Source organism: Gossypium hirsutum, chromosome D11 (genome assembly GCF_007990345.1).
Source record: "Gossypium hirsutum isolate 1008001.06 chromosome D11, Gossypium_hirsutum_v2.1, whole genome shotgun sequence".
NCBI classification, from domain to species: domain Eukaryota; kingdom Viridiplantae; phylum Streptophyta; class Magnoliopsida; order Malvales; family Malvaceae; genus Gossypium; species Gossypium hirsutum.
Genome location: NC_053447.1, coordinates 23,522,088 through 23,541,661, shown reverse-complemented (window position 1 = coordinate 23,541,661; position 19,574 = coordinate 23,522,088). Strand labels below are relative to the sequence as shown.

The 19,574-nt window shown below is 36.0% G+C and overlaps 3 protein-coding genes across 11 annotated transcripts; 2 read left to right on the top strand and 1 right to left on the bottom strand.

Annotated features, from left to right (window-relative positions):
* Positions 1-2,552: 2,552 nt before the first annotated feature.
* LOC107913125 (cytochrome P450 CYP82D47) lies at positions 2,553-4,666 on the top strand. Its single transcript, XM_016841591.2, has 2 exons — positions 2,553-3,750; positions 3,901-4,666. The coding sequence occupies exons 1-2, from the start codon at positions 2,803-2,805 to the stop codon at positions 4,528-4,530; spliced, it is 1,578 nt and encodes a 525-aa protein (XP_016697080.2). The 5' UTR covers positions 2,553-2,802; the 3' UTR covers positions 4,531-4,666.
* Positions 4,667-4,722: 56 nt separating this feature from the next.
* LOC107913126 (putative B3 domain-containing protein Os03g0621600) lies at positions 4,723-7,233 on the bottom strand. 9 transcript variants are annotated; one of them, XR_005921279.1, is made up of 5 exons: positions 7,070-7,163; positions 6,487-6,605; positions 5,645-6,388; positions 5,411-5,532; positions 4,723-5,215 (listed from the first exon to the last, which is right to left on the bottom strand). XR_005921279.1 is itself a non-coding variant. In XM_041106528.1 (4 exons), the coding sequence occupies exons 3-4, from the start codon at positions 6,601-6,603 to the stop codon at positions 5,882-5,884; spliced, it is 624 nt and encodes a 207-aa protein (XP_040962462.1). In that variant the 5' UTR covers positions 6,604-6,605; positions 6,701-6,761; positions 6,857-7,120; the 3' UTR covers positions 4,723-5,881. The 9 variants fall into 9 exon arrangements, 3 of the variants coding, with proteins under 3 accessions (XP_040962462.1, XP_040962463.1, XP_040962461.1); XR_005921276.1 differs by having other exon boundaries at positions 5,372-5,532; positions 6,857-7,121; XR_005921275.1 differs by having other exon boundaries at positions 6,857-7,121.
* A 1,487-nt stretch (positions 7,234-8,720) lies between these two features.
* Positions 8,721-18,442, top strand: LOC107911079 (uncharacterized). The gene is made up of 3 exons (XM_016838972.1): positions 8,721-9,065; positions 9,224-9,426; positions 18,067-18,442. Exons 1-3 carry the CDS (start codon positions 8,721-8,723, stop codon positions 18,440-18,442), a joined length of 924 nt encoding a protein of 307 aa, XP_016694461.1.
* The last annotated feature ends 1,132 nt before the right edge of the window (positions 18,443-19,574 follow it).

The window sequence follows — 19,574 nt, the reverse complement described above, 5'->3', positions numbered from 1 at the left end:
TTGATTTTGATAAATGGCATACATGTTAAGTTATAGGCACAATGATGCATATATGTGTTTGATCATATAGGCATGTTTGAGATATATATAGTTTGCATGATAACAAGTGGTCAATTGAAGTACTTATGGTCATTGTGTTGTATGTGTGGATATTACATGATTCAAGCTTGATATTGGTTGGTTTGAATGCCTAATTATGCCATGGTTGTATGCATATGGTTGTGGTTAGTTTGGTACCCATTTGGGTGAGAAATGTGGCTTGGAAAATGGCCTATTTTTATCCACACGGGTGTGTGTCTCAGCCGTGTGTGACATATGGCCAGGTGACACAACCGTGTACCCCTTGATACTTCTTTAGAAACCAAGTAAATAGCTTAACACGGTCTAGCACACGGGCGTGTGGCTTGGCCATGTGGCGCAAGTTAGTATACCCACCAGTTTTCACATTGCTTAGAACACGGCCTGGCACACGGGCATGTGAGGCCATTTCGAAGGGTACACAGCCGTGCACACAGGCGTGTAGGTTGGCCCTGCGACCAAATTCAGTGAGTTACACAGGGTCGGACACGAGCTGGGACACAACCGTGTATCCCCATTTCGAATGCCCACACAGCCTGAGACATGGGCGTGTCTCTTGGCCGTGTGAAACACACAGCCTGGTCACACGGGCATGTGCCCCTTGTACTTTGAAAAATTTTAGTGTTTTCCTAAAAATTTCTTGAGTACCCGGTTTAGTCCCGAACTATTTTTAATGTTTATTTTGGGCCTCGAGGGCTCGTATTAGGGACCTTATGAATGGTTTTTTTTATTTGAATGAGAATTGTACATGAAATGTTTGAATGATTGAGGTATAAGTTCGGTAATGCTCCACAACCCTGTTTCGGCGTCGGATACGGGTTAGGGGTGTTACATCGTTACGAGAATAATGTTAAATTACTTGGTTTTTATTTTCTTCTGAAAATAAACTAAATTTTTGTCTAAAGATAAACAAACATTTTTAAAATGACTGTTTTATAAAGCTTACTAGGCCATTTCGGTAGCTAATATAATCTTTCGAATTCGGGTTTAACATTTAGGCCAGGTTTGAGAGGTTACAAAATTAAACTAAAAAATCAATTGAACTAGCAGTTGAACTGATTTTGAACTACTCTAACCAATTGGTTCCCAAAAAGATTGGTCAAACTGGTTTAAAGCAAATAAATTATTAAAAATAAATTAAAAATTATAAAAATCAGTTCAACTACTAGTTCAATTGGTTTTTTAGCCCAGTTCAACTAATCTGTATTGATTCGTGGGTTGACCAAATTTTTACCTCTCATCGAATTGATACCTCAGTTGGTTCTTGAGCCAATCAGTTTGGTCTAATTCAGATAAAATTGAATTTTGGAAAAATTTTATATTTTTACAATATTTTTTTAATCTTTTTTATTTTTATTTTTAAAAAGTTTTTATTTTTCATATTTTTTATGTCTTAAAAATTCTAATTTTTAATTTTGTATGTTTTTTGTTTAAAATAAGAAAAAAAATTTATGTACTTTTAAAGGGTATGGACCAAATTGACAAAAAACTATAACTTTTAAGGGTTAAAAAAGCTTACAAATTTTAGAAAATCCGATTAACCCGCAAACCAATATGGACTAGTTGAATTGGGCTAAAAAATCAATTGAACTAACAATTGTACCTTTTTTAGTATTTTTTTTATTTTTTTAATTTGGACCAGTTGGACCAATCATTATGGGAACCAATTGGTCAAACAAGTTAAAAATCGGTTCAACCGAGTTTTTAGATTAGTTCAAGTAGTCTGTACAGGTTTGTGGGCCAATTGATTTTTTTACCTCTCACTAGACTAGTTTAGATAACATTGAATTTTGATTTTTTTTTATATTTTTAAAATTACTTTTTATTTTTATTTTTTTGAATTTTAAAGGGTTTTTATATTTCATAATTATTTTAGTTTTAAAAGAATTACAATCTTTAAATTTTTATGTTTTATTTAAAATATGAGAAAAAAAAATTTATGTACATTTAAAGGGTAAGGATCAAATTGATAAAAAATTGTGAATGTTAAGGACTAAAAAAATTATTTTACTTTTGATATTGTTTACTTTAGCAGCAAAATTTAAAAGAAGTAGAGTGACTCATCCTCTCAACATTAAAATATAAAGACTAATTTTAAATTTTAAAAATTTGTTAATTGAACACAAACTTCTGTTGAAATCAGTAGTAAAGTTTATTGGATTAGAAATTTGAAAAACAATTAATGTAGTGAAATAGTAACAGACCTACTAATATGCATGAGAAACCTTTTTAGTTGTACGAAATCCAAGCGAGCTTTTTCTTTAACATTTTTTTGTTCCTTCTATTTCTCCTCTCCACTTTTTTTTTTCTTTTGTTTGCCTTTAAATGGATATGAAAGTACAAGGATAATTGAAGAAATTATTTATAGCGTTCTTCGTTGTGATTTATGAGCAAGTGGCATGTTATTTAATAGCAAAGATATTCGAAGTCATATTTGAAGACAAGAAAATTACTAAAATATGATCTTCACTTCCATCACTAGTTTAAAATGACAAATTCACAGAAAGAAAATCGCCACTATTACGGACTTGGCTACACATAAGTATTTTATTCATTGTTTAACATATCCTATTACTAAAAGTCATTTCCTCTTATCCTTGTAAGGAGAACGACAGCCCTGGGAAGACTCAGGAAACACAGCTTCTCAGAAAGAAGCTTTAGATTTGTAATTACAAAGTCTGTTCTGCAACACCCACCTCTGCCAAAGCTCATCTGAATCTTCTAATGGATCCTCTCCTGCAGTACCTCTTTAGCATATGTTGCACCCTTTTTGCCCTTTTCAGTTGCATATACTTTTATCAGTCTTCAAAGAAACCAAGCAGAAGCTGTAGTGCTCCACAAGCCGGTGGTGCTTTACCTATCATTGGTCACATGCACCTCTTTGGTGGTCAGCAGCTCACACACAAAACCTTAGGTGGCATGGCTGACAAATACGGACCTGTCTTCTCCTTAAGGCTAGGATCACACGAAGTGTTGGTTTTAAATAGTTGGGAAATGGCCAAAGAATGTTTCACTGTCCATGATAAAGTTTTCTCCACTAGACCAAGCATTACTGCTTCAAAGATTCTAGGCTATGATTTTGCTATGTTCGGGTTTGCTCCTTATGGACCTTATTGGCGTGAGATTCGCAAGATAACTACGATTGAGCTTCTATCTAACCACCGGATTGATATGCTCAAACATATACGAGTTTCAGAGGTAAAGAGTGCAATAAGAGAATTGTACAAGTCATGGCTTAGCAAAGGTAACGGAGGAAGTGGACTATCCGTGGATATGAAGCAGTGGTTTGGGGATCTAACTCATAATATTGCTTTGAGAATGGTTGGGGGGAAAAGATACTTCGGACCAAACGCTGATTGTGAGGAAGCTGAAGCACGAAGATGCGAGACGGTAATGAGAGATTTTGTTCATCTGTTCGGAGTGTTCGTGTTGTCTGATGCAATACCATTTCTTAGATGGTTGGATTTCCTAGGATATGAGAAAGCCATGAAAAGAACAGCAAAAGAATTGGACAGTATTGTAGGAGGGTGGCTGGAGGAGCATAAACAAAAGAGGCTCATGGGTGGAGGGGTGATAAAAGAGCAGGATTTCATGGATGTGATGCTCAACATCCTGGAAGACGCCAACATTACTTGTTACAACGCCGACACAATCAACAAGGCTACTTGCTTGGTAAGAACTCTCAACACCCTACCAAATTAATCTTGTTCATTACACAAATGTCAAAGCTGTCCTTTTTATAATTCCTAATCACATTCATCTATCTGTGAAAATGGGATCTTAAGAAAAACCAATTCTAATAACTATATCTTGTTCTGGCAGAATTTAGTCTTAGCAGGGAGTGACACAACCATGGTCACTCTCACTTGGGCCTTGTCTTTGCTATTAAATAATCCGCACGCGCTAAAAAGGGCCCAGGATGAGCTAGACATGCACGTCGGCAAGCACAGACTGTTAGAAGAATCTGATGTTAGAAACATGGTCTACCTTCAAGCCATTGTCAAGGAAACATTGCGCTTATACCCACCAGAGCCAGTCATTAGCCTTCGGGCTGCATCGGAAGATTGCAATCTCTCAACAGGCTACCGCATTCCATCTGGTACACAACTGATGGTAAATGCCTGGAAGATTCAACGTGACGAGCGTGTATGGCCAGAACCCCATGATTTTCAGCCTGAGAGATTTTTGACCACCAATAAGGATATGGATTTTCAAGGCCAAACTTTTGAACTCATCCCATTTGGCTCAGGACGAAGATCGTGCCCTGGGGTGTCATTAGCCCTCAAGATGCTGCACTTTATCTTGGGCAGCTTCTTGCACAGTTTCAAAGTTGCGACGCTATCAGAGCTCAAAGATGTAGATATGACAGAAAGCCCTGGGTTAACAAATCTGAAAGCAACACCTCTTGAGGTTCTCATCACTCCACGTCTTGATTCCAAGCTTTACGTGTGATAGGCAAAGAATTCATATATTTAGCTGAAAGAAAAAAGTATACACTGTGCGACTACTATGGTGAAATAGATGCATGTTTCAAGCATCTTGTAGACCTGCACTCTGTTATTATTGTTATGTACTTATGGCTTTCCCACTTGTCTATGATTCAATCTGAGTAGCACTCCATCTAACAATCAAAAAGTCTTAGTATCCACCAAGTCATAATATCTTAGAATTAGAGCATGAACAAGTTCATAAGCTACATAGAATACTACTGTCATGTGTCATCATCAACAAAATATTGATGATTCAAGAACTAATTTTCTCGAAAATATGGCCTATAAGGTGCTTCAGAAGATCTTGAACAGTATCATCAGAGAAATCCAAATCCTAAAAATCTCAACTACTTCCTACATACATATTGTCAGAACTCAGAACCAAGCAGTGCGAGTCTGTGTCCGCGAGAACTTTTTCAAGGGGACAATCTCATCCAAAACTCGAAATATGTATGTAGTGCTCCACAAGTATCATGAGATCCCAAGTTGTTATCCAAGACAAATTTGGCCCATCCTCTGGTGAATGCTGTTCCCCATATGGAGCTTCTGATTCTTACATCCCATACCTTGTTTTGAGGAGGGACTCTCAACAAAGTTCTTCTAACATCACCAAACATGTACCTCTGATGCCATCTTTTAGGAATTGTCTGCATTGAAGGGATTTCGATCAGATTGCTGATCCAAGACAAAGTTCAAGATTGAATAATTAAGAAAGATGAACAGCTAGACATAGTTGATTGCTGTAATAAACTTTTAATCTTGATTTTGAACGGCTAGGCATAGAAAATGGGTCAAGATTTTACTACTTGAAAAGACTTGTAAACATGAGAATCCTTCATTACAAGGGTAAACGAGGGTCTTGTTGATGGATACTGTCTGGACAATTTGCGAGGTCTTTGCTTCTCCTCCTCTGTTATCTCTCGCCTTTTCAATATGAAATACAGACTATATGATCCTTGCAAATCTTCCGGTACCAAAAATGAAAGCAAATGTGAGTTTTAGCATATAGAAGCAGAACAAACCAAACTACATCTACAATATTTTTATTCTAAAGCTATCTACTGGAGGCTCCTTACTTTGTTCTACACAGTCCTCCATTGCACACCCTGGGGCTCCATCCAGTTCATCGATCGATACTTCCCCTTCAACAGCAGATTTTATAACTCGAGGCCGCTTTTTCTCTGTTGCCTTAGATTGATGATGGTTATTAGTGTCAACAGCTTTTGAGCTCGGTCTTCCTCTTCTCGTCTTGATCTTTTTTTGCTTATGGATTTTCTCCAAATCTATAATGTCTTCATAGTCATCTCCATCAATCAATACTTCCCTCTCGACAGCAGATTTGCCAACTTTTGAGCTCGAGGCTGCTTGTCCTCCCTTGCCTTCGATTGATGACGATTATCAGCGTCAACAGCTTTTGAACTTGGTCTTCCTCTTCCCTTCTTGATCTTCCTTTTCTGTATATGGGGTTTCTCCAAGTCTATAATATCTTCACAGTCTTCTCCATCTTCCTTGTCTAACACGCATCCGTCATTTGAACAGGCATTGGTGTGTTCCCTAACAAAGTATGATCCTTCTCGCACACACCCACTTGAATCAAATATAACTACATTGAACGCCGAGTTGCCAATATAGCGGAAAACAAGCAGATCAGCCTTTTCCAACCTATGCTCCTCTACAAAAGTTGGCCAACCATTTTGAAAAACCACGTGGTTAAACATTTTCTCGACTTCCACAGTCCACATGAATCCGCTTGGACCTCTACGGTGGATTGTTCCCAACAATTTCTCTCTGAAATTTTCCGTAAACTTTTTGGGTACCCTCTGCAAAAACATTAAGTAAAAAAAGTTGGCAACCAAAAGACATTAACAGGGAAGCAAGTATCTAATTTATGTTGAAGGGTTCATTATTTGTCATTTACCAGATGATTTCTAAAATCACCAACCAATATTTTGAAAAACTGGTGCCTGTTGGATTCGAATTCTTTCCAATACTTGTTTTTCTCCAACACCCTGCACTTTTGAGTCGTTGCTGCCATTCCTGATATATACATGAAATGCAGAGTAATGATGAGATCAAACTTGGGTTTCTAATTTCTATTACCAAAACAAAAGATTGAATTAATGTAACTTAACTGGTGCAAAAAAAAAAGGTCTAGTTAGTGGTCGTTGGTACACAAAAAAACAAGAACAGCTTCTTGAAAAAAGAAAACACAAGAGATCTTTATAAGAGGATCTTAAAAAGAGATTAGGAGTTAAAACCCTTATACTAAAAGTTTAGAGCCTTCTTACTTGGAGGAAAATGTTGCATAAACTTAAAAAGGCTAACACAAATTTCAAACTCTCACAATCTTCCTTAATAAAATATAGTAGCAGAACCCTTTGTTTAAAAGAAAAAAGTACATATGATATGAAAGTGACGAGAAAAGAGAAAGTAAGAACTTGGTTTTGCATTAAGCTTGAAGATTTAATCTTTGAGCAGCATTGAAGAAAGCTGAGTTTCACCTTGTTCTAAAGCAAAAGAGAAAAGTTCTCTTGCAATGTTTAAAAGAGAGACCAAAACCCATAAAAGGCAAACTGAAAAAAATTACCAGTACGGAGAGAAAAGGTAAAGACAGGTTGTTTAGCGGGTTCTTTTCACATCTTTATTGCAGAATTTATTATTTATTAATATAAATATGTAAAGAAGTCTTTTGGAGTAGGTTTTTTCAAGGATTAGATTGATATTCACGGTATGGATTTCAGAAATATAAATTGATTATGAAATAGCTGAGGATAATATTTAATCTAAAGATGTTTAGTTGTGAATAATAATTTTTTCAAAAAAAAATATTATATAATAAAAATTTAAATGAAAAACGACACATTTAGATGATAAAATCTTAATTTTAAAATATCATTTAATTAATATATATAATATGACACAAAATTAAATTATAAATCTAAAAATTCATCTTGTCTCTAAAATGTCAATGAATCAACAATACCTAAATGTGCTCAGATATGAACTTAAGGATACCAATCTGAGAAACGATAACAGAACCAAAAAGATTGGCCACCAAAGCAACATCACGAACACTCAACCTATGAACCCATCCGCCAACAAATCCACCTAAAAAGCTATCTCCGCCACCTGTTGGATTAATTTGGTTAGCCCCAAATGGCTCTATTTTTGTTGGGTTTTGAATCGAATTAAATAACTTTGAATCAATTCAAACAACAAAAGAATCGAATCAATCAATCAATTCAAAAATGGCTATAAAAGACAAAGAACAAAGAAAAAAAATGAGAAGCTAAAAACATTTTTCATCGTCCATTTCAAAAGGAATTATTACTTTAAGTTACAAACTTTATCAAATACATAACTCTCACTAACAACATTGAAACTTACAACAAACATTACACGTATACTTAAACATACTGACTTATTAATCAAATCAATACCTAAACACAAACTTATCAGCTAACTAGCCTTTATACATCATCAAAACAAGTTACAACTGAACTAGACTAGTTTACCATGTAATTTTATCCTACTTGCATGTAACCATGCTTCAACTACATGGTTTTGTGTTAAGAAATGGCTTACATGCAGCTAAGTTTTTTGTTGCATCATGTTGTAGCAGGATAACATTGCTAACCTTGTTTGTATTTTGTTACTTAGTACATTTCAACTAAGTTAGTAATGTGTTAGTTTTTTTGTTAGGTGCTGATTGACTTGATTAAATCAACTTATCTATGTCTACAAGTAAGTTTTATAAGTTTCAAGATAAATTAATGGTGTTAGATATGTTTTAGGTGATTTTTTTGCTTCCAATCAAGTTGATTGCTTGTTTAAAAGCATGTAAACTTCAGTTATCAAGATGATGAACTTTTCAGCATTTTTTCTTTTCGCTTTGGTTCTTTGATAAGCAGTTTCATTTTAAGTTGAAAGTCTGACTCCTTTGTTGTGTGCTACAAGTCATTGAAGCTTGTTGCTTAAACATTTTCTTTGTTTTCATCTCTATTTCATAACACCAACAATTGGTATCTAGAGCCAACTTCTTAGAAGGCCTTTTCTCTTTTCTGTTCTCAAGTCAACATGTCTTTATCCAGTTTCTCTCAAACTCCACCACTAGTGTTTAATGGTGAAAGCTACCACATTTAGGTAGTAAAAATGAAGACCTACCTGCAAGCATTTGACTTATGGGAGGTTGTCAATGCTAATCTTGGACCACCACCTTTGAGAGCTAACCACACAATAGCTCAGATCTGGCAATACTCTGATGATAGAACCAAGAGGTACAAGGCAATGTCATGCCTTCAAAACAATGTGTCAGACTTGATTTTCACAAAGATTATAGCCTGTGATACTCCAAAGCAGGCTTGGGACAAGTTTAAAGAGGAGTTTCAAGGCACTAAAAAAACAAGACAACAACAACTTATCAACTTAAGGAGGGACTTTGAAAACTTAAAAATGAAGGAGACCGAGACAATTAAGCAATATTCAGCCAAGATCATGGTTGTTATGAACAATATAAGACTACTTGGGGACCAATTCAGTGAAAGGTTATTGCAACCTTACTTGTGAGATATGAAGCCAAGATTTCTTCCTTGGAAGACTCGAGAGATTTGTCAACAATCTCCTTAACTGAGCTAATTAATGCTCTCTATGCTCAGGAACAAAGAAGAGCAAGCAAACAGGAGGAGCATCATGAAGGTGCATTTCAAGCCATGAGAAAACCAACCTCGAACTCCTCTAGTTACAAAGGGAAGAAAAGTTGGGCAGACAACAAAGAGAAGTCTAAAAGAGATGGAGGAAGGAGAAAATATCCATCATGCTCTCATTGTAAAAGGACTACTCATTTAGAAGCATACTGCTGGTACAGGCCTGATGTGCAATGCAAAGCTTGTAAATAGTTAGGCCATGTTGAAAAAGTTTACAAGAATAGGGGCCAACAAAAACAACAGCAAGTATTTGTTGTTTCTTGTTTAGCAATCAGGAGAAAGAACACAAAAAGATGGTTGATTGATAGTAGATGTACCAACCACATGACTCCTGATGCTAGTATCTTCAAGTGGATCTGATACGGAATGCGCGCGGACCAAGATCGAGTTGCCAAGTCACGAGAAACTCCTACGAAAGCTCTAAACGAACAGATCTGAAATCAAACAAAGAACGAGATTAAATCTGGAAAAATTAAAATCTGGAATAAGAACCCTAAAAATCAGCAAGATCTAATCAAGGAACGAAACACTTATGAAAGAGGTTTCTTGAAACCAAGAACACGAAATTGATTCCCAAGAATGAACTCCCACAGGCCGAATCTGCCAAGAACACCAAAACCGTAAGTAGATTGAAACAATCAGATTTTTAATTGGAAGATTAGGGATTTGGGCGGCAAAAAAGAAAAGAAAAGAAAGAAATAGGTGAAATTGAACAGTTCAAGAAGTGAATTTAAGTTGCGATTCGGTCCAATTGAACACCCAATATGAATTGCCCAAATTTCAGCAGCCGAATTTCACCCAACAAGAAGAAATAGAAAACGGCAAGAACCCTAAATTTTGGGGAATTTTGAGTCGACTATATGTGGCCAAAAAAAAGAACCGATTAAATGAAGAGTTCTTGGAGTTTGAATCAAGGCTGAAACACAAACAAGAACAGCAAAATATTAGATGATGAATCGGCACAAGTAGGAATAAAGAAACAAATCGAAACAGCAAGAAATAAAGAAAAGTCCTAAGAACCCTTGAATTCCCGAAAGAATTCACAAATTCCTTCAAACGGCTCTAATCTCCCCTCCAAAGAATATCGATGGCAAGAAGAAGGTTGAAGATGGCTCCCACAATCAAAAGATTGTTAAAACAACTTCTAAAGAAAACTCAAGAGAGAATTCTTGGAGAAAACCCCAAAGAAAATTCTGCACTCAACAAATCTGAAATTTGATAGAAAAAAATAATAATAAGATGTTTTTACAAAGGGTGGCTGGCCAATGCTTATATAGGCCTCCAACAAATCCTAATCTCACAAGTAACTAATAAAAATTAAACCTAATTAATAAAATAACAAGGTAAATTCGGCCATGCACTTATATGGGCTGTTTTGGGCCGAATTTTACATGTAATTCTCCTAAAGATTAAAAAATTAAATTAAACAAGTAGGATGTTTACGAATTGGGCCCTTTGACATTTTGGCCTGATTTTCAACTAAGTATGAAGAAATTTCTTGATTGGGCTGGATTTTGGTTATTGGGCCTCGCCTTCAAGAATTTGGGCTCGTGATCCATCTCCTACCAAAATTGGGTCGTTGACGCTCGTAATGGAGATCCAATGTGTTTTGGCTGCAAGATTTGGTTTCTTGGACCAAGATTTCCAAGATTTGAAATCTTGATTTTCTTGATTCTTGAAATCTCTTCGAACAGCAAAATTGGGCCAAGATTCGATTTCTTGATTTTCTTGAAAATAAGAAAGTGAATCTTGATTTTCTTGTTCTCTCGTGTATGAATCTAAAGCCTTGCTAACAAGCTCTTGAATGGTCCCATTTAGTTTGGACCGCATTTGTCGGGCCTTTGATCTCGTTATTGGGCCTTGTGGCAATTTGAGCCCATCACGTTCTTGAACTTGGATTGGGCCTTTATGACTCGTATCATTCCCCCTTCCTCAAAAAGATTCGTCCTCGAATCTGAAAAATCAAATGGGGACAAGTCAGCCACATTAAAAGTAGAACTTACATTGTACTCACCAGGTAGATCAATTTTATAGGCATTATCGTTGATCCGCTCAAGTACTTGGAAAGGCCTATCGCCCCTTGGGTCCAACTTAGTCTTCCTTTTTGTAGGAAATCGTTCTTTCCTCAAATGGACCCAAACCCAATCTCCGGGTTCTAGTAGAACCCGTTTGCGCCCCTTGTTTGCTTTGTTGGTGTTGGCATCATTTGTTTTGGCTATTCGCTGTCTAGCCTTCTCATGTAAGGATTTCACCAACTCAGCTTTCTGTTCGCCATCTAAATTCATAACGTGTTCAAGAGGTAATGGCGCAAGATCAAGTACTGTTAGTGGGTTAAAACCATAAACAAGTTCAAATGGGGAATAACCAGTTGTAGAATGAATAGATCTATTATATGCAAATTCAACGAATGGTAGGCATTCTTTCCAATTTCTAATGTTCTTTCCCACAACAGCTCGTAATAGAGTCCCTAAGATTCGATTAACTACTTCAGTTTGACCATCAGTTTGGGGGTGACATGTAGTAGAATAAAGCAATTTAGTACCAAGCTTACCCCACATACCTTCCAAAAGTGGCTAAGGAATTTGACATCTCTATCAGAAACAATTGTTTTAGGGATGCCATGAAGTCTTACCACTTCTTTAAAGAATAAGTCTGCCACATGTGTAGCATCATCTGTTTTGTGACAAGGAATAAAATGTGACATCTTTGAAAACCTGTCAACAACAACAAATATACTATCTCTTCCTTTTTTTGTTCGAGGCAAACCTAAAATAAAATCCATGGATAAATCTACCCAAGGTGAAGTAGGAATCGGTAGAGGAGTGTAAAGGCCATGAGGCATTACCTTAGATTTTGCTTGTTTGCATGTAATGCACTTGGAACATACCTTTTCCACATCCTGCTTCATATGTGGCCAATGGAAGTGTTCTTGCAATATGTCTAGTGTTTTGGCCACTCCAAAATGTCCCATTAGTCCCCCACTATGGGCTTCATGAATCAACAATTCTCTCATGGAACACTTTGGTATGCATAACCTGTTTAAACGAAAAAGAAAGCCATCTACAAGATAAAATTTTTCAAAAGCAGTATGTCCACAATTCTTATAGATATGGCTGAAATCAGTATCATCATCATATAACTCTTTAATATGTTCAAACCCTAAGAATTTAGCATTCAATGTCGTTATTAAAGTATATCGTCTAGACAAAGTATCTGCGACTACATTATCTTTACCTGTTTTATATTGAATCACATAAGGGAATGTTTCAATGAATTCTACCCATCGGGCATGTCTTTTACTTAACTTACCTTGTCCCTTTAACCATTTAAGAGACTCATGATCTGTATGTATGACAAACTCATTAGGCAGCAAATAATGTTGCCATACTTGAAGTGCACGAACTAATGCCAATAGTTCTTTGTCATAAGTCGAGTAATTTAACTGTGCACCGTTCAATTTCTCACTAAAATAAGCAATAGGTTGCTTATCTTGCATTAAAACGGCGCCGATTCCAATTCCTGAAGCATCACACTCAAGTTCAAAAGTGTTAGCAAAATCAGGTAATTTCAGCAAAGGAGCAGAACATAACTTAGCTTTTAGAGTTTGAAAAGCTTTTTCTTGGGTTTCACCCCATTTGAAACCCACTGATTTCTTTATAACTTCAGTCAATGGGGCAGCAATAGTAGAGAAATATTTCACAAATCGTCTATAAAAACTGGCTAAACCATGGAAAGATCTCACCTCAGTTACCGATTTAGGAGTCGGCCACTCCTTAATTGCCTTAACTTTGTCCTCGTCGACATGAATACCTTGAGCACTAACTATGAAACCTAAGAATATTAGTTTATCACAACAGAATGTGCATTTATCAAGGTTGGCAAATAATCTTTCAGTTCGTAGAATATCCAAAACGGTTCGAACATGGAAAACATGATCATCTAATGACTTTGAGTAAATTAAAATATCATCAAAGTAAACTACTACAAATTTACCCAAATGTAGCCTCAAAACATGATTCATTAATCTCATAAATGTACTAGGTGCATTAGTAAGGCCGAAAGGCATAACTAACCATTCATACAATCCAAATTTTGTTTTAAAAGCTGTTTTCCATTCATCCCCTTCCCTCATTCGAATTTGATGATAACCGCTTTTTAAATCAATTTTTGTAAATATTATTGAACCATGTAATTCATCAAGCATATCATCAAGTCTAGGGATTGGGTGTCGATACTTTACCGTTATTTTGTTGATTGGGCGACAATCAACACACATACGAAACGTACCATCTTTCTTTGGCACCAATAAGACAGGAACAGCACAAGGACTTAGGCTCTCACGAATGTACCCTTTGTCTAGTAATTCCTCCACTTGCCTTTGCAATTCCTTTGCCTCCTCGGGATTGCATCTATAAGCTAGTTGATTTGGGATTGAAGCTCCGGGTACTAAGTCAATTTGATGTTCTATCCCTCGTAAAGGTGGTAAACCTTTAGGGGCCTCACTAAAAACATCCTCATAATCCTGCAAAAGAGATTGAAACACACTAGGCAAATTTTCGTTAATGTTAGATAAAGATAAATAATTTTGCCTAAACCTCACAAGGATACAAGGCTGTTTATTAAGTAGGGCTCTCTTCACATCTTTTTTTGTTGCCAAAAGATTTTTTCCGCTCATTTTACCACTAGAGGAGTCACTCACCTTTGGGCTTTTTAAATTTTGACTTTTTCCACTACTATTAGCCTCTTTTCTCTCTGTCTTTTGTACTTGCTCTTTCTCCCTTACCCCCTCACAAATTTTATCATCCTCAATTGATCTTTATATACATCAGTAGGATTTAAAGGAGCAAAAGTGAATTTCTTGCCTTTAAATACAAGGGAGTATCGATTAAGTTTACCTTGGTGTGTAACATCGCGATCAAATTGCCAAGGTCGTCCAAGGAGCAAGTGTGCCACATGCATGGGGACTACATCACACCATACGTCATCCTCATAATTGCCGAGTTTAAAAGTGACCAAGGACTGCTTCGTAACTTTAACTTCGAAACATTCATTAAGCCACTGAAGGTGATATGGCTTAGGGTGTTTGGTACAAGGCAACTTTAAAGAATCCACCAAATAACTACTCACTACATTCGAGCAACTCCCACTATCAATAATGAGTGAACATAAGTTACCTTTAATAAAACACCGAGAATGGAAAATATTGGTCCTTTGGCTCTCATCATCTTTTATCTGAATGTTAAGGGTTCGACCAACTACAAGGCATTGAAAATTAGCAAAGTCCCCTTCCTTTGGTGGTTCGACCAACTCGTCGCCATTATCACTGTCATCCACAAGTTCTGGCATATCTGGATCTGTATTATCAGAGTCGGAAGTGTACTCACCGTTATCTTTTAGAAGAAGTAATCTCGTGTTAGGGCATTCTCTACTATAATGACCACGCCCTTTGCACTTAAAGCATTCAATCTCACGAGTCCTCTTCGCACTCGAATCACCTAAATTGGGCTGCTTAGAAGGTGTTTGCGTTTTTGCAGGAGCCCCTTTTTTCCAATCTGATTGTTTACTTCCATTACTCAAAGAAGACTTGTTAGTAACAAAAGGTGGTTTTGAACTCTTAAAATCAGAATTGGAATTGTTACCTCGATAATATTGTGAAGTAGATAAGGACCCAAACCTTTGTTCCTTTAATTGTTGTTCGATCTCAATGGCTTTGTGAACTGCTTCTTCCAAATCAATGTAAGTTTGTAGCCTCAATGTATTAGCTATCGGCCTGTTCAAACCATCAATGAATCGAACCATAGTTGTTTCTTCATCTTCCTCCACATTAGCTCTCTGAATGAGCATCTCCATCTCTTTAAAATATTCATCCACCGTCCTACTACCTTGGATAAGTCTTCTCAACTTTGTTTTAATTTCTCTATAGTAGTGAGGTGGAATAAACCTTTTACGCATAATCTGTTTCAACTCATCCCATGTCGAAATCTCACCTTCATAATTCCGATGGCGGTTTACCCCAAGTTGAGTCCACCAACTTAATGCATAATCAGAAAATTCCAGTGTTGCTAACGCTACCTTTTCATCATCCGGACATTTATAATACCGAAACATGAGTTCAATCTTAGATTCCCATTCACAATAAGCGTCAGGATCATTCTTACAACGAAATTGGGGAATTGTGAATTTCGGTTTTGCCAAAGAAGGTTGTCCACGATCATGAAAATCATCATCCATTCTAGGGACACGTCGAGGGCCGCGCCTATGGGGCTGGTTATTCCTATCTTCCCTGATTGGATCTCGATATTGAAGTTCTTGATTCATTCGTACCTCATTCAAAGTAGTATTCAATGCTTGAAGGGTAGCATTTATTTGTGTGATTGCAGCAGCGTGTCCTTCTAACTGTTGTTGGACTTCCATAAGTGTATCATTATGGTCATCTTTAGACATCTTCCAAAAAAAAACTGCAAAAATAAACACTCAACACTCAAAAATAAAAGTTATCAAACCTCACCGTTAATCACTCAAAAAGAAAAAATCAAATTCTCAATGAGGTCGAATTCAATCTTGTGAGTTCTTTATCAGAGTTTATATCAACCAATTAGAGAGTTTGAACCAAACTACCAAAGAATCCTAATTTGCACTAGGATGCCAAAAACTGACGAGACACCAATTGATTCGTGTTGCACCGAGGAAGAAGTTGTGCTCACGTTTAAATCCTACTAACACAAGAAACAAGAAGGTGTTAGATAACGTAAAGGAAGAATAAAGGTAAACAAATGAAAACCTACAGCTAAGAATCAATAAAAATTGCTGAAAACAGAAAACCCGAAAAACTGCGGAGTAACTTGACAACTTCGTTCGAGGTGTTCCCGATCTCCAAAAATCACGAAATTAAATCTGGAGTGTCCTTATATATTGAATTTTTGATCTGAAAATTTTGGGCACCAAATTCAACCTGCTGAATCTTTTTTTAAATTTTTATTGAATTTCATCTTTTTTTATTTTTTTGACTTTTTTGACTAATTTTTTTGCGGTAATAATTTTTTTATATTCAATCACAGTGCCAAAAACATGTATGTAAAATTTCAGATCAATCGGACAACGTTTACCCACTCAAATGAAATTTTTTTGAACAATTTTTCTGGGTAAAACTGCTGTTTATGCTTTAAAAAAATAGAGATCAGTTTAGAAATCAACCAAGAACACCCAAAACGCCCAAAATCTGATACCAAATGATACGGAATGCGCGCGGACCAAGATCGAGTTGCCAAGTCACGAGAAACTCCTACGAAAGCTCTAAACGAACAGATCTGAAATCAAACAAAGAACGAGATTAAATCTGGAAAAATTAAAATCTGGAATAAGAACCCTAAAAATCAGCAAGATCTAATCAAGGAACGAAACACTTATGAAAGAGGTTTCTTGAAACCAAGAACACGAAATTGATTCCCAAGAATGAACTCCCACAAGCCGAATCTGCCAAGAACACCAAAACCGTAAGTAGATTGAAACAATCAGATTTTTAATTGGAAGATTAGGGATTTGGGCGGCAAAAAAGAAAAGAAAAGAAAGAAATAGGTGAAATTGAACAGTTCAAGAAGTGAATTTAAGTTGCGATTCGGTCCAATTGAACACCCAATATGAATTGCCCAAATTTCAGCAGCCGAATTTCACCCAACAAGAAGAAATAGAAAACGGCAAGAACCCTAAATTTTGGGGAATTTTGAGTCGACTATATGTGGCCAAAAAAAAGAACCGATTAAATGAAGAGTTCTTGGAGTTTGAATCAAGGCTGAAACACAAACAAGAACAGCAAAATATTAGATGATGAATCGGCACAAGTAGGAATAAAGAAACAAATCGAAACAGCAAGAAATAAAGAAAAGTCCTAAGAACCCTTGAATTCCCGAAAGAATTCACAAATTCCTTCAAACGGCTCTAATCTCCCCTCCAAAGAATATCGATGGCAAGAAGAAGGTTGAAGATGGCTCCCACAATCAAAAGATTGTTAAAACAACTTCTAAAGAAAACTCAAGAGAGAATTCTTGGAGAAAACCCCAAAGAAAATTCTGCACTCAACAAATCTGAAATTTGATAGAAAAAAATAATAATAAGATGTTTTTACAAAGGGTGGCTGGCCAATGCTTATATAGGCCTCCAACAAATCCTAATCTCACAAGTAACTAATAAAAATTAAACCTAATTAATAAAATAACAAGGTAAATTCGGCCATGCACTTATATGGGCTGTTTTGGGCCGAATTTTACATGTAATTCTCCTAAAGATTAAAAAATTAAATTAAACAAGTAGGATGTTTACGAATTGGGCCCTTTGACATTTTGGCCTGATTTTCAACTAAGTATGAAGAAATTTCTTGATTGGGCTGGATTTTGGTTATTGGGCCTCGCCTTCAAGAATTTGGGCTCGTGATCCATCTCCTACCAAAATTGGGTCGTTGACGCTCGTAATGGAGATCCAATGTGTTTTGGCTGCAAGATTTGGTTTCTTGGACCAAGATTTCCAAGATTTGAAATCTTGATTTTCTTGATTCTTGAAATCTCTTCGAACAGCAAAATTGGGCCAAGATTCGATTTCTTGATTTTCTTGAAAACAAGAAAGTGAATCTTGATTTTCTTGTTCTCTCGTGTATGAATCTAAGGCCTTGCTAACAAGCTCTTGAATGGTCCCATTTAGTTTGGACCGCATTTGTCGGGCCTTTGATCTCGTTATTGGGCCTTGTGGCAATTTGAGCCCATCACGTTCTTGAACTTGGATTGGGCCTTTATGACTCGTATCAGGATCGACTGCAACTTCAACTCAAAAGTGAAAGTTGGCAATGGACAGTACATCAAGGAAGAGGGAAAAGGAGATGTGATGATTAACACTCCTTCAGGTACCAAACTTGTTTCAAATGTTCTTTTAGTACCTGAAATAGACAGAAATCTGCTAAGTATTGTTCAATTACTTGAGAATGGGTATTCGACAGTGTTCAAGAACAAAGAATTCCCGATTAGTGATCCAAGTGAATTTAAGCTTATGTTAGTAGTCATGATTGATAGGATCTTTGTTGTTGACTGGAATAAGGAAACTTCTAATGCTTATACAACTGCCTTAGATGAGTCAAAATTGTGGCATAGGAGGATGGGTCATGTCAATTATGGATCATTACTATAACACCCCTAACCCGTATCTATCGCCAAATTAGGGTTATGAGGCATTACCGTATAAGACACAATTCAGCACAATCATTTATCATCTTTTCATGCACCAAAGAATAACAATACATTTGTAACATTACTAAACTAGAATGTCCACGAATCATTTATACTAGATTCGAATATATGAATCATAAAGCCAATCCACATCAAAAGTTTAATTAAACTAACACATGAAAACCAAATTCAAACCATACGTCAAAATTTATAATATTCATACATGTGCACCACTTAAACAACTAACTAAACATATTTTACTATTATAAAACATCATATCGTAATACATATACATTATAATTCCATTAGCTGAATTTTGTGTCTATATAGTAAGGCATTTGAACACCTAAATAAACATCAATCATATGTCACTTTCATATACTCAACTTACAACAATACATCCATTAAAAAAAAACTTACCCACTTGCACATATGTAAACCACAACCAACCATATCAATTCATAACATTAACTAATATCAATATAAATTATTTCATGAGTTTTGTACATGTACATATTAACTTAAGTTGAACTATACCACACGGCAAAATAGGCAAAATTATACAAGTACATACAAGCATTTCTAAATGACCGAATTTCAATTGTAAAACTAACCAATTCATACACTGCCCACTTGTAACACCTCTTACCTGAGACCGTTTTCGGAGTCGAGCATGAGGCATTACTTAGCTTATCTTACTAATTCGGAGCATAAAAACTTGGTTTGAAAATTTATTTCACTATTTACAGCAAATCTGTCCACCTGCGCAGCAGTCACTTATTTAATTATAAATCGAGTTACAAAACTCAAAATTTTGATCTGTAAATTTTCCCTGAAACTAGACTCATATATATTTTCACCATAAATTTTTCAGAATTTTTGGTTTAGCCAATTAGTACAGTTTATTAGTTAAAGTCTCCCATGTTTCAGTGACCGACCATCCTGACCTCTTGTCACTAAAATTCAATTATCTCTTTGTACAGACTTCATATGGTGCTTCCACTTATTTCTCCTGAAAATAGACTCATCAAGAAATCTATAAATATAAATTATAACTCATAATTCCTTCTGTGAAATTTTTAATGAATTTCTAA

What these genes read in the sequence shown, in the direction of transcription:
- LOC107913126 (XM_041106527.1), bottom strand. An exon ending in GTGATTTTAGAAATCATCTG is followed by an intron (nt 6,389 to 6,486) that starts GTAAATGACAAA and finishes ATGTTTTTGCAG; the next exon opens with AGGGTACCCAAAAAGTTTAC.
- LOC107911079 (XM_016838972.1), top strand. Translation starts at nt 8,721, where the DNA reads ATGAAGACCTACCTGCAAGCATTTGACTTATGGGAGGTTGTCAATGCT. An exon ending in AATATTCAGCCAAGATCATG is followed by an intron (nt 9,066 to 9,223) that starts GTTGTTATGAAC and finishes CTCTATGCTCAG; the next exon opens with GAACAAAGAAGAGCAAGCAA. An exon ending in CATTTAGAAGCATACTGCTG is followed by an intron (nt 9,427 to 18,066) that starts GTACAGGCCTGA and finishes GACTCGTATCAG; the next exon opens with GATCGACTGCAACTTCAACT.
- LOC107913125 (XM_016841591.2), top strand. Translation starts at nt 2,803, where the DNA reads ATGGATCCTCTCCTGCAGTACCTCTTTAGCATATGTTGCACCCTTTTT. An exon ending in TCAACAAGGCTACTTGCTTG is followed by an intron (nt 3,751 to 3,900) that starts GTAAGAACTCTC and finishes TTGTTCTGGCAG; the next exon opens with AATTTAGTCTTAGCAGGGAG.